This window comes from Rhinolophus hipposideros (genome assembly GCF_964194185.1).
Source record: "Rhinolophus hipposideros genome assembly, chromosome: 5".
Classification (NCBI taxonomy): Eukaryota; Metazoa; Chordata; class Mammalia; order Chiroptera; family Rhinolophidae; genus Rhinolophus; species Rhinolophus hipposideros.
Genome location: NC_138051.1, coordinates 83584849 through 83600054, shown reverse-complemented (window position 1 = coordinate 83600054; position 15206 = coordinate 83584849). Strand labels below are relative to the sequence as shown.

General features: G+C 38.3%; 1 protein-coding gene across 1 annotated transcript in view; it reads left to right on the top strand.

Annotated features, from left to right (window-relative positions):
- Window positions 1-15206, top strand: part of CEP128 (centrosomal protein 128) — a 317243-nt gene that overhangs the window by 236367 nt on the left and 65670 nt on the right. Inside the window, exon 17 of the mRNA XM_081048990.1 lies at window positions 9451-9500. Within this exon, the coding sequence (XP_080905116.1) occupies window positions 9451-9500 (50 nt within the window). The remainder of the gene's footprint in view (window positions 1-9450; window positions 9501-15206) is intronic.

The window sequence follows — 15206 nt, the reverse complement described above, 5'->3', positions numbered from 1 at the left end:
CTGTTATACTTATGCTTGTATATATCCTTGATATATACTTCTATATATCCTTGATGTTTTTCTGTCTAGTTGTACGATCAATTTTTGAGAGGGGAATATTGAAGTCTCCAACTCTAATTTTGAATTTTTCTATTTTTCTTTTCAGTTATATAGTTTTTCCATCACTTTTTGCAACCTTGTTATTTAATATATACATATATAGGATTGTTATTTCTTCTTGGTAGTTTAACCCTTTTTAATCATTATATAATATTCCCTTTTGTTTTTGATAATTTTTTTTTTGCTCTGAAATCTACTTCATCTTGTATTAATATAACCTTTCCTGCTTTTTCTCATTAATGTTTTCATGGTGTATCTTTTTCCATTTTTTAATTTCACCTTGCCTATACCATTATAATTGAATTTCTTATAAATAGCATGTACTTGGGTCCATGGGTCATGTAATGGATTAAAGGATTAGTCCACTCTGTGAGTTTCTATCATTTAACTGGTGTATTTAGACTATTTTTGAATAATGTAATTGTTAATATGTTAGGATTTAAGTTTGCCTTTTTTATGTATTTTTTTTTTGTTTTTTTATTTCTCTCCTTGTTTTCTGCCCTCCTATGGATTATTTGAGCCTTTTTTAGAGTTCCATTTTGATTTATCAGTTGTGTTTCTAAGTGCATCTCTTTATGTAGCTTTAAGTAGTTGCTCTAAGCATTACATGATAGGTAGAGAGCTATCACAGTCTACTGGTATTGTCATTTTGCCAGTCAGAAATGTAGAAACCTTCTTAAATATTTTCTCTCTATATGTTTAGAACCACATCAGATAGTGTTAATTTTTCTTTCTTTCTTTCTTTCTTTCTTTCTTTCTTTCTTTCTTTCTTTCTTTCTTTCTTTCTTTCTTTCTTTCTTTCTTTCTTTCTTTCTTTCTTTCTTTCTTTCTTTCTTTCTTTCTTTCTTTTTCTCTCTCTCTCTCTCTCTCTCTCTCTCTCTCTCTCTCTCTCTCTCCCTCCCTCCCTCCCTCCCTCCCTCCCTCCCTCCCTCCCTCCCTCCCTCCTTCCTTCCTTCCTTTCTCTCTCTTTCACCACCAAACAATTTAAAAATAACTCAGTAGGAGAATGAAAATCTATTGGATTTATCTGTATTTTTCATTACTATGTTCTTTCTTCCTGATCTTCAAAGATTGTTTTATTTTATCATTTCTTCTCTTTTTAGGGAACTTTCTTGAATTATTTTAATGTTCTCATTTCTTAATTTTAATTCTTAGTTTTCTTTCTGTGACTGTGTTGACTTCACTTTATTTCTGAGAACATTTTCACTGCGTACAGGATCCTGAGTTGTTAGTTGTTGTTTTTTTCTTTCAGAGTTAAAAAAATGTCTTATGGCCTTCGTGGTTTCTAATGAGAAATTTACTAGCATTCTAATTGTTTTCCCCTGTAGCTAAGGTACGTTTCTCTCTCTGCTTTCAAGATTCTTTTCTTCACATTTGGTTTTCAGATCTTTGTCTATGATGTATTTAGAGTAGACCTCAGATAGATCCAGGAATCTGGAAGGCCTACGAAGCCTAAATCTGGTTTAGTAGTAGGTGCATCAAGAAACGAGCACAAACTTTTGTAGCTTCTTTAAACAGGAGATGATCAAAGAACAAGTCAAATACCCAAGATTTCTATAGGACCCAAAAATGCATACCCACTTGAATCTTATGAGTCTTGAACCAGAACAAAGTCCATAATAAACTGCATTCCAACCTAAGGAATTTAAATAAAAGCCAAGCTTTCTATTAGGCAAACGCAGTTTAGAGATAGTGTATATAGGAAGAAACATGAATTCATGCCTGAATTTGAGTGAATGAAACTTATTCCTGAAGTAGTGTTTACAACAGATTATAAACTTCTTTTGCTCATTTTACTAATGATGTCACATATCATCCTTTTGAACAAGACAGTCCTTAAACCAATTTAGGACAATGGACTGTTTCTTAATGAATATGTTCCTACTTTCTTTGCTTATGTTGCTAATAGAAATGACAAAAATCTTAATAGTTGCCTGAGTTAGAACGTTCATTCTCTATCTTGGTGTTTCTCCATGCCAGAGCCAAGAATGCGGTGGAATGGGGTAGAGTGTTGTGTTGTTTTCTGTAGTGTAGAAGTTTTGTGGAGAAGAGGTTTTAAATCTCGAAAGTTGTCAAGATGGAAAGTTTCACCAGAAATGAATTGACATCAAATAAAATATGAGTACCTGTATTTGGATGTTTTACCGCATACCCAAGAGACAGACAGTGGATTAGAAACCTTTCATTTATTGGACCACTTGGGCTCCATCTGTAGACCAGTATGTTGTTTCAGTGTCTGAGACAAACCACAGAGGATAGCCATACTTTTTTAATGTTGTTCTTCATTTTAACCTGTGTGTTTTCTGTGGTCAGGCCTGATGGGAAAACCCTTAACTCATTATGGTATATCCAGATATGTACCAGTGGGTGGCAGTAGATATGGCAGAGTTCTAAAAAATGTAGCTACCAGTCATAAATGGAGTCTAAAAGCAGTATACTTGAGGGCTTTTTTTACCTATTTGTTTTAAAATGCAACTGTTTATTTTTCACCCATTTTCCTGACTTGAGCAAGCAAACTGAAGGGTAATTGTCAAAAAATAATAAGAGCCAACAAAAATAAGTCTTACTATGTACCAGACGCTAGTTTAAGTGTTTTACATATATTAATTTAAAATCAACACATTTGATTGTTTTCAAGGTATTTTTGCCTGATGTAGTGTCATATTGTTTTTCATTTATTTTATTTCCCTTTACTAATGTAGTAAAATAGGAAAAAACATTTACTGACAAAAGCTATATTAAGCTGAGAAACGATTCAATTGTCACCCATTCATTTAAACACATTTTTTGTTTTCTTTTGTGAAATAATCTGTATGTTGAACACACCTTGGCAAAAACAGCTGCCTTTTCAAATATGAATATATTTGCTTTCCATCAAAGACGCATCTTTTGATCTTATCTCCCAGAATTGAGGAACTTTATTGTGGCAGCCGATAACTGCAGGTCTTCTCACTGATTGTTGATGTTACACGAGTGTTTTAGCCAAGTTTCCTTTAGGTGTCGAGAGGCATCAGCAATGTGTAGGCATTAATGGTGGAGGTTGGAATACTATGTCATTTTGACACAAATCTTGAAAGGCAAGGGAGGGTGGCCACTGTTTTGTGAAAAAGTACTGGCACCTGTTCCGTCCAGAAGCCCTGGGCTCAGGTTCATGCACTTCTATTCACTAGCTGTGTAACCTTGACAGAGACTTCTGATCTGTCTGAACTCAGTCCTCATCTATAAAGCATGAGGAGGATGGATTACATCAGTGGTTTGCAATCAGCATAATTTGGAGCTTTGTAGCCCCTCCATGATAGCACAGGGGTCGACCCCAGGATAGGAGGGCTGGGCCCCTCTGCCCTCGCGTCTGCTTCCAACCGCGCTGCTTCCTTCCAGCTTTCCAAATTGTTTAATTATACTATACACTCAGAAATGTGTATGGTTTTATTGATAAACAGAATTCTACTTCTTTTTTAAACAAGTGAAAACCATGGTATTAGATTATTTCATTGGTCCCTTCTATCTGTCCCTAAAATGCCAGTGATTCTAATCTGGAGAGCCCATGGAGAACAAGAGAAATTGACCATTGTCTTCAGCGTGTCGTGAGTGTCTTGAGTATCTAGTACACAACTCTGGGAGGCAAGGCTCATCGTTCGTGACCTCTTAAGGGTTGTAGCGTACTGTTTAATTTGATCAATCTCATTATACCATGCCTGCCACCCAGAGGAATGGCTCACATTTACTTTTAAAAAAGTATTGAATTCTTTTGAGAATTTACATTATCTATTGTTTTAAGTAAATGTCAGGACACGCAGAGTAACATTGAATTATTAAGTGAGGTATAGGAACCAGAAACTAAATGCTTTTCTCTATATTGCAGTCATGAATTCAGCATATTCCGCTGCCAGTGCTACTCTGCCCAGTGCTGTTGTTGTAAATGTCATTGTGTTTCAAGCCCTGTTTCTATAACTTTCTTTCTGTTGCCAGATGGGCTGACTTATAGTGTGGATGAGATATTTTATAGTAAAAGGAAATACTACGCATTTCTAAACTCAATCTCCAGCCTTTCTGTGAAGGGTCAGATTGGTAGATGGGTGTGTTGCCCACACACACCTGGATATGAGTCTGCTTTTAAAAGCAAGTAAACAAAGGAACAACCTATCTGCTTCCTTGGCTACCAGGAACCAGAATCAACATTAAACAGTGTCACACCTCCTTTAAACAGCCAGACCACTAGTTGCAAAGACTGCAAAGGAAGTGGTACAAGACTGTCTTAGCCAAAAACATGGTCATGATATATTATCCTGAGGGTTCCAGAGAAATGCAAAGTGGAAACAAAACAAAACAAAACAAATGGATTCTCCAATTCTCATCCATGGTGTCCTTTTAAAAATGGAATTCCCCCCAACTCCCAGCAATGATTATATGTCATAATGAGTTAATATAAGCACATTTAAAGAGTTGGAGGCCTTCCAAGGAAAATACACAGGACTGCTGCCCTTTTCACCAAAAAAAAATGTTTCATTAACTGATGTTGATGGAAGCACATTTAGCCACAGCAATGTGCATGGCAGTTGAATTGGTGTTTGTATTGAACAGCAAACCAGAGAATAATAAAGCAAAACACGAACATGCCAGTGGGGAGCAAGGGAGCAGAGCAGCCCGTTAGCTTTTTCCATGCTGCGCGTTTGTTCTAAAGCTGGTAAGAACAAACAACAAGATTGTTCATTATAATGAGGTACCCTAATCATACTCAATTCTCAAAGCATTATGTCACTTCACCTGCCGAGAGGTTTCATCTTGATTCTCTCATCTTGCCTCTGTTTGCAGTAGAGTATTTGCTTCTCAGCGATGCCCATTAACCATATTTCGTCAGCACCGGTTAATAACCCTGTTCATCATTCCAAACACATATTCTTGAACAATGCACCTAACAAGTGAGCAATTGCTCAGAGCAGTGATATAGTCAGAGAAGGCAATTTGGGGGATGTAAATTAAGTAGCAGTAGTTAAGGAGGGTATAGGTATAAAGATCTCAAAGTTCTGGCTGTTGCTACCAGAGAACTCCTAAAGGAAGTGAGAGGAATACAAACGTGCATTTTTCAAAATAACAGTATATGAAGTGATATCTCATTGTGGTTTTTATTTGCATTTCTCTGATGATTAGTGATGTTGATTGGATAAAAAAGATGTGGCATATATACACAATGGAATACTATTCTGCCATAAGAAAAGATGAAATAGTGCCATTTGCGACACCATGGATGGATCTTGAGATTATTACACTAAGCAAAATAAGTTAGACAGAAAAAGTCGAGAACCATATGATTTCATTGATATGTGGGATATAAAACTGAAACAACAAAGGAACAAGACAAACAAATAAAGAAACAAAAACTCATAGACAAAAACAATAGTTTAGTGAAGCGGGGTGAAGCGGGGAAAAGGGTGGTAGATGAGGGTAAAGAGGATCCAATATATGGTGATAGAAAGAGAACTGACTGTGGCTGGTGAACACACAATGTGATATATCGATGATGTATTACAGACTTGTACACTTGAAACCTATGTAACTTTACTCAGCATTATCACTCCAATAAACTTTAATTTTTTAAAAACGTAACAGTATGGAAAGGGCACAATTAAGTACTGAGTTGTACACGTGAGAGCATGATGTGATGGACGGGGCAGAAAGACAGGAGAGAGGAGCTTGAGCTGTGGCTCCAGCACTAACCGGGACCTTCAGGAAAACCATCGGCCTTCTCTGAACCTCACGTCTTCCTCTATTGTAGAAGGAAATGCTTCACTGTAGGCTATGAAGCTCTTGCTAACTCTAAGTTCTCCAAGTTTCTGAATAGAGATGGAAGATTCAATCCAACCACATCCCCAGACACTTTTTTAAATGACAGCAATCCAACTAAAGCTAATTTAGGGAAAAGGGGGGGAGAAAGTGTTACAAGTCCAGGCGTTGTGTGTGCTTCAGGCAGGGTGCTGCTGTCCTCCACCAACTCGCTATCTCTTGGCTCTACTTCTTAGGCAGCTTCATTATTGTACAGGTTCCTTTTACATTGTTAACACACACACACACACACACACACACACACACACAACACAGCTTTAGAAACATCAAGCTAATAAAAGCTTGCTGCTTCCGAAGGAGAGACATTCTCTCCTGGTATCCATATTAGTCTCTGAAAAAGGATTCCTACTGGCGTTGCTTAGTTTTGGGAGGTCAGGTGCTCTGACTGACCCACTTTTGTGGCAGAAGAGGTCATTTAGGCCCCTTGACTGAACATTTCACAGAAATCACATGATGCAGAGGAACAGGAAGTTCTCATAGGAAAGGGACGCGGCATAGAGAAGAAAAGTGAAAACAGATGGCCACTTACACTCCGGATATAAGCTGGGGTGAAGGCCTGTGGGGATGAACAGAAGGGTCATTCTATATTTTAAATAACAATTATAAGAATTCTTTTGTAGTTGTCTTTGTTAATTGGTGTCAGCTTTGTTGGAAGAGTAGTGTGGCCTTTGTGTATTTGGAAAAATACTGAGAACATAATTTTTAATCGCAGTAATTCTACTATGAAGTTCTGAAGATAGACTGAACTTTACATCTATCTTTTATCAGATGTGTGAGTTGAGTTTGGCTATATAAGACATATCCAAATCCAAGGTATATCCAATATTTATTAAATTTGTGCAGTACGTTTTAGCTAAGGTGTTTGATGGTGTTTTAGGTAAGGTATTTTAGCTAAGTTGTTCCTCCAAGTTGCCGCAGAGGAACAAGATCAGTTTCCTTTAATGGCTGATGGACCCCACTGTGCATCATTCCCGCTCCACTATACCATTAAACAATGCAATTCATTGTAAGGGGCCCAGCTCTGAGAACCTAATATCCATAAGTTGCATAGGAGAGAGAGAGAGAGAGAGAGAGAGAGAGAGAGAGAGAGAGAAAGAGGGGAGAGGGGAGAGGGGAGAGGGGAGAGGGGAGAGGGGAGAGGGGAGAGGGGAGAGAGGGAAAGAGACAAAGAAAGAAAAAGGCTACGCCCACATAGGGACACAATAGTGATCTTATATCTCACAAACACTGAAGAGTGTTATGCTGAAGACATAATTTACTGAAACCAGTTGGAATAGACATCTGTTGTTTTGGCCTTTCTGATACCACCCTTTCTTCTTCTGTTTTTGCATTTGGAAACTCCTTTCTGTTCTTCAATCCTTTGGGGATTATCAATAAAAGTACTCTATGCTTTCCCCTAGCCAAACCGTAGACAGAAAGCTAAGCTAAGCTCATTAGCTCTTCTCTTTATGGAATTTTATCTTGAGTGGGGTGACACAAACATTAGAGGCACCCAGGGTAAAAATGCCCATTAGTTCATGCTCCCTACATCCCTACCCACCCAGACCAGTTATAATTCACTCCGGAGTCTGGATTCTTTTTCCCCACGTCTCTCATAGTTACACCTGTAGCTTTCTAATCAATTCTGTATTCTGGTTGCTATCACTTAGCAATTGCTGGGTACCAAACCATCTCCAAATTCTGTTTATTCTGGTTACAATTCTATGAATTAGTATTGGCACTGGGCTCACCTGGGCTCCTACCTGTGTCGTCTGGAATCATCTTCAGGTCAGCTGGGCATTTGCTGGCTGCCAGTTGGGACAACCTGCAAGGTGTCAGGGATGGGAAGAGTCCTGGACCATGTGTCTCTTGTCATCTAGCAGGCTGGCCTGGGCTTGTTCATATGGCAGTGACAGAATTCCAAGTAGAAAAGTGAAAATGTGTGACGCCTCTTGAACTCTCAAAGCAGGTTGGCACAGAGCTTCTTCTGCTGTATTCAGTCTACCAAATCAAGTCAGGAAGCCATCCTAGATGCAAGATGTGGAAAGTAGGTGCTTGTGACCTCTTGATGGAACTAGCTACAATTTCACAGTGCAAATGAGTAAGGATGCAAAAAGATGAAAGATTGAGGGCGCTTAATTTCCCACACCCTGAGTTGGTTTCTGCACCATATAGCTAAAGAACCTGATGTGCCAACTAAAAACCCCTTTAAAAATACACCTTAATACATTGCCATGCTCCTGTAACTTTATTGGTAACTCTGATTATGGGAGGACTGGGAGCCAAAGTCAGCTCCCCTCTGGGATACAGAGCAAAAACTACCTCTTGTCCTTCATCCAAGTACATTGTGTCTTGAGAGGACTGCTTGTCATTGGTCTGTCTCTCTCTTAGCTGTGCAGCCTTAAAGGGCCATCCCCATCAGTTATCTCCTCTAACGGGTCTCCTGACGTCTCAGCATGCTGCCCATTACGAGACATACCAGTGTGACTTGGTGCCCCACTGTATTACTACTCCCTGCTGCATCTAGTGTAGCACTTGCTACAAACTTTTGCATTTGCCTTTTGGGGCTATATATTGAATTTCTGTAAGTTACATTTTCCTTTTCTGCAGCACAGTGTCTTGGTAAGCTGTGTCAATCACAGAGTAAGGCCAATCAATGCTAATATTAATGTGCACTGCTGTAGGTGTTTATTGCCAGTTTTCATCCAAGTTCTGACTCAGCCCAGCCCTCTTTAGGTTTGTGAGATCTAATAAGATCATAGCACAGGGTGGTATAGCTGCAGGCAGAACATTCTTCCTGCCAAATATACATATATATGTTTACAGCAAGTTCATAAATTAACGTAGGGCACTGAGGCACCATGGTTATACGCATGCATTTAGACAGAACTCTCTTCAATTGCCTACCTTCCCTTCTAGCCACTGATTTCTCTGAGATGGTGCCAAACTCTTGGTCAGATGTAGCTTCAGAGCTTCCCACCCTTTTGGTGTGAAATGATAATTAATATGACTTTACAGTTAAGGTGTTGTTCTACTTCCATTAATAACACCCATTATTCCAGGGTGTTTTAATTTGGTTATAAAAATTGACTCTGGAAGTGGAACTTGGCTTGGCAGTTTATTTTAAGAGCAAATGGTTTGTTTCTAATTTTTCTTTCAAAAGAAAAAAAGGTTATTTTTAAAGAAAATTTTGTGTTACTTTTGAGTTATATAAGCACTGGACCAAATTTCTAAAAAGCGGGTGTGATTTTGGATTTGTAATCAAGTTGGTCTCGTTCTCTGGTATCTCCACCAGAGCTGGGACCTCCCAGGGCTTCTCAGCTAGCTTAGGTCTGGCAGGACCCAGCGCTCTGCCACATCTCATAGGTGGGGAGGAGAGAGCATTTCTTTTACATTGCTCCTCACACTTAACCATTAAATTATTTTTCAAGGTAACGGTTTATACAAGCTACGGACTGAACTGTGTTTGATCATAAGAGGTAACCCATTTTTACATTGTAATTTGATGGGTTTTTTACTTTCTCATTGTAGATCTGCTGGAGGAGACCCACAGAAAAGATGAAGAAATGGAATCTCTGCAGGTAAAGTAAATTCTCCAATAGGGCAGGTGTCCTGGGGATAAAAAAACATTTGTTTTTTTGTTCTGTTAGCCTTTAATATTGTCACATAGTGATAACAAATGGAGTTTAAAAAAAGAAAAAGAAAAAAAGTCAGAACTTTAAAGCCCAAGTTGGAATCTGCTGTTTTTTAGAAGTGTTTGAGAGCATTTATAATCTCCTAAAGCTGGAAGGCAAGTCAGCTTTCATGCTGCTCTTGAAAGGAACCCTTTATTCCTTGGTATAACTGCAGCATTAAGAAATGAAATCAACGTCTTTGCAAAGTCATTTCCCCCAAAACAGGGCTGAGGAATGAGGATGAATTCATGGAATCTACATATTCAAGCGAAAGTCAAAACTATTCTGACTCCATGAATGTCATCTCCCAGTGACCAACCAAGAATATTAGCACATATGTGGACCTGAAGGCTTACCGTGTATGCCTCTCGATTCACTGTGGATTTACACATGTTTCTTGGATTGGAAACTTGTGTTTCAAAGGTTGCACTAGAATTTTAATTGACGTTTCCATGGCACGAGCAATTGATGTTAACTTGGCATCTGACAGAAGTTCTCTTTCTTTCACATTGGGCTAACTTACAAATGGGTAACACAAGTGTCTGTCTTTATTAGGGGAAACATAATCAGTTATACTTACATGACAGAACCAATTCACTTAATGTCACATTGTGGATTAAGAACAGTAAATACTTTGGACATTCAGAGTTCTTCTTGGGCCTGGAGATGAAAGGCGGGACTAGAGAGTGACAAGATGAACTGGACTGAGTGCTTTCGGGTTAAAGATGTTGGCTCCTGGCAAATGAAGGATGGGTTATGCAAGGCCGGAAGAGCAAGAGAAATGCTCTGTTATTGGGGATTCTTCTATTTGATGCTGTGTCTGATAAGAGAAAATTATGTAACTTATATAAAAATGATCAAGAAAAGTATAGTTCTATATATCTAAGAAAAGTGGCATGGGTTATCCTCAATTTTATACACATTAAATTCTTTAACGTCTTGAGCTATATTCAAGTATAAAAAGAAAGAGCCCTTGGTGGTCCAGTCTGGAGCTAGGAAAAATCTCAAGTGCATACTCACCCTGAGAAGTTATTATCAGCAGTGCTTTTTGTTATAAAAAGCAAAGCTTCTATGTGCACTAGATGAGTATACAGAGAAGGTAATAAAGGCTTTCTGAAGCATTTTGGTTATGCAATGCATCATGTTTGCCATACACCCCAGAATATCACATATAAACATATTTATTGAGTACTTGGTACACATCTGGCCTTTTGAGATGGCAGCACAAACGTTTTTGAGTTTATTTCTGTCACAATATGAGTGTTGGAACCAGTAATCCTGTTGAATTTAATAGCCTATGTTGCTTCTCAAATATTTATTAAATACTGGCAGCATTTTCTACCAAAATGTCTGTCAAGTGCAATGGACTATGCCTGCTAACTGTGTGCATTTGTCAAGGGAGGGTATCCAATATGATGTCCCACAGCAGAAGAGTTCCATGTTGGCACTTTGTGGTGGCAACTCATGCCTAATACTGATACTCTATTGAGAACAAAGAAGGAACTGACAGAGTGCACAAGAGTGCAGGGACACGTCACAGAACGCCTTTCATGTTAAAGACTAGAGCAAAATATCTCAAAAAATGCCTACATTACTGAGTTTCCATATTCAAACATAAATATCACAGATGATAGTTTTAGGAAGACTATTAAAGTACGTAAGTTGAAGTCCTACGATCACACAATAGAACTTTGGGGAGGAAAAAAGACAAAGTAGCTTTTTTGTTTGTTTTTGGGTTTTTTTGTTGTTTTGTTTTGTTTTTGGTGATCACACTAAGGACTGGATGTAGATTGACAGCTTGAGTTTTAAGTCCTGTCTGCGTCTCCAATTCATTGGGTAACCTTGAGTAGCTCAATTAAGTTTGCGGTGCCTATTTTCTCATCTGTAATGTAAAAATCACAAAAATGGCCTTCCAGAAGGGTTTAGTGTGGATTAGATTATCCCAGAGGGGAGAGCTAAATATTTAATTCCAATTTGCAGTGTTAGCAAATCCCCATGTATCCAAATTGGAGTCAATTTTATTTCCTCATTATCATCCTATAGTTAGGTCTAACAGACGCTCTGCATTTCATGTTATCCTCCTTAAGGGTAGTAAGTGTTTATTTATCTCTAAACCTTTCCCGGTTTTCTGTAACTAAAAGGTGCTCCATTTACTCATTGAACAAATATTTATTGAGCACCGATTCTCTGTGCAAGGCATTGGATGCTAGGGATACAAAGGCAAGTTGCGTAGACTGGATAGCTTCTTGCCCTCTACACCAGTGGAAAAGAATGTTAAATAGGTGTTTATAATAAAATATTGTTTTCTAAATGCTACTAGAGGGGACGTATAAGTCACTGGGAGCATATAACATGACCATCTGCCTTTGTTTGGTGGAGATAATGGTAGAAGTGTGGGGGCTTGAAGGTGGGAAGAGTGAGCTGGGGTACAGCAGCAAGACGATCCCAAAGAAAGTCCATATTTCAATGAAAAGCAGGAGTTAGCATTGGTAAGTTTGGAATGAAAATCAGAAAATGTTGAGGAAATGTGAAGGCCTGAGGTAAAAGAGAACATCAGTGTCATGTGTAAGGAACCGGAAGAAGTTTTATATGGCGGAATAAGTGACTGAGAGAGGAGAAGCAAGACAGGAGTTTGGAAGGTAGACAGGACTTCCTAAAGGAGTGAGGATTTTACCTTCTGTATATGGGAAAACAACAAAGGGTTTGAAACAGGAGGACAATATGATCAAATTTGCATCTTTAACACATAATTGGCTGTAAAATCGTTGGGTGCAGGCGAGATTGAAATCAGGGAGACCAGTTAAGCAGATATTGGTGCAAATGTTGGCCAGAGATGCTAGTGACTTGAGTTGGGTAGTAACAGAGACAGAAGAGGAGTAAATGGTTTCTTAATATATTTTAGGGTATAAAAATTCATGGAATTGGTTGTTAGGATGTAAAAAGGAAGGAGCTAAGAATGACTCTTAGGTTTCTTGATTGAACAACTTCATGGATGGTGGTGTTAGTCAGTGAGATAAGGGAAAATTAATCAGTTCAATTTATGATATTTTCAGTTTAGGTGCCTTCAAACATCCAGGTGGCAATGTCAGGAGGGGGATTCACATATGATCTCAGGAAGAGTTTGAACAGGACAGTCAGAATTTGGTGTCTTTAGATCTGGTCTCCGTATCACACAGATGATACTAAATGTCATAGGACCAATAAGAACTCCCAGGGGGATAGGCAGAAAAAAGCAAGATATGAAAACTTAAGCCAGAACTCTAGGGAACACAAACACTTAAATAACAGGCTAAAGATGAAAATCCTGCAAAGGAGTCTAAGACGTAAAGAAAATAATTTCTGGAGATCATAATGCCACGAAGCTTAGCCAAGAATATTTCAAGAGGAAAATAATCAATAAAACTGAATAAATATTTGTTAAGTCCTTGAATTCACTTAGCTAAGGCGTTTAGGTTTTGAAACAAAAATTTACTGTACAAAGAATTGTAATTTCCTGTCATACCTACAAAACGACTCTGATGTCTTACTTTCTCTACATCCACGTATTTAGCACAGTCTCTCACCATGGTAGGTATTCAGTAAATTTCGGCTGACTAAATAAACAAATAGATGCCTCCATACATGTCTCTTATTTATGCAGCACCTATTCCTGGTTCTCTCAAAGGTGTACCCATTAAAAAACAATAGCCATCTCTATCCTAGAGTTCATATTTTGTTTTAAAAGTTTTGGGGTGACTTCCAAATTCTGTCATTCCTGTGCGCAGACACACTTTCAGTCTCCCTCCTATTTTCTGTCCTGCTCTATTCTCCCTTCTGTTTTGAACGTATTGAAACAAAAGGTCAAGAAGTGAATAATTTGGCAGGAGTGGTAGGAATCATTGTGATTGGAAAAGGATAAAATGGTGATGGGGCAGACAGCAGAAAGGAGAGTGTTGGAGGAATCAAACAGTGGAGACAAACATATTTAACAGTGATTTTTACAAAGCATTTGGTCATTGGGAAAATTTTTTACTGGATCTTAACATTGTCTGGCTCGTGTGTGTGTGTGTGTGTGTGTGATTCATTTGCTGTTACATTGTCCGCTGCTCTTAAAAAACAAGTATTATCTTGTATAAATGCGTGGTGCAGTATAAGTCCCATTTGCATATGGTTTTGAGGTACATTGATCAAGCAAATCCCTTGTTTCATCCACTGGAGATCAGCTGAGTCATTTTAAGTAGACATCAAAGGTAATCCATTTTTTCTCAGTTTAGTTGAAAAGTGTTCAGTGACTGACACCTTACTTGTGATGGCTGGCAGTGGTAGGTACTGCTGTTGCTTCTTGTTTTCATTTTTAAATCATCAACTTACCTCTTATCGATTTCTTTCTTTTATAGTCCTGTTGTTTTGTGGTTCCCAGAATGCAGATCACTCCAAAGAGTATCATGCTTAGTGACGAACAGCTTTCAAATGCTACTAAGTCATTCACTAGACAGAGTACATATCTTGAAAACATGTATGCCCCTTCTTTCATGCAAACTTACAGCCATCTCACTTTTCATTTTATTTTAAATGACAAGACTAGATGATTATGAACTTGGTTGTTCTTATTCATTTTCCTTTTCTGCTAGGCCATCTTTAGGTCATTTTGAAGCAGTATTCGTATCTGTAAACTGGGGACACTAACAATACTGACTTCATAGGGTTATGGAGAGGATTAACTAGGATAAAAAGTATATGAACCTTGGGGCCTGGCAGATCCTCCATAAATATTGATTCCACACCCTGACTGTTTATTTACACCTACTATATGCCAGACCTGGTGCTGCATGCTGAGGACAAAGCAGTAAATGTGTCTGCCCTCCTGGAGCCACTCTTCCCGCCCCCTCCCGCCTCCTTCCCGAGCCCCCTCTCTTTCTTCTTTTACACTCTCCTCTCTCACTCTCCTTTCCTCCTCCCATGGGTAACCATGATTTTAAATTCAGATTTTGGTCAGATTATGCTAAAGGAAAGTGTTTACATCTTTGGATAACTACTGAATATAATGAAAAAGTGGAAAAGTGAAAAAAATCCACAATGTAGCAGAAATGAAATTGATGATATGGGCTACATATGAATATCAATCACATTATTTTAAGAGGAAAAAGGAAACGTTTTAGTTGTAGGATCTATAATCTAAACGTCACAAGTAATTCTGGACACTTTCTTCAGTATCAGTATTTTCATTAGAAATGAGCTGAATCCTTCATTTAATTTAAAAAATGATTCTGTTTTTTTAAAAATACATTTTTCTCTGAGACATTCTAGAAGCTATGCCCTTGAAGGATAATTAAATGGCATTATAGGCATGCTATTTTTCAGATGACCCATAATTATATTTAATTTCTCTCCCAGATAGCTTTTAAAAATAGTCTGGAACCTTCCATTTGAGGGATATCATTTATTTTTGGGAAATGCTTTGGGAGTGGAGGGGCAGGGGGTTGATTTTGTTTTTGTCTCCTAAATAGTGCTTAGGCAAAAGCATTAGAAATGAGCAGGAAGGCGAAGATAATCTTTTCCTCAGCCATTACTTCATTTCAGCTACTTAAGGAGTAGCCAGCCTATGGTAGCACAGTGTTTTTAAGAAAAGAAAAA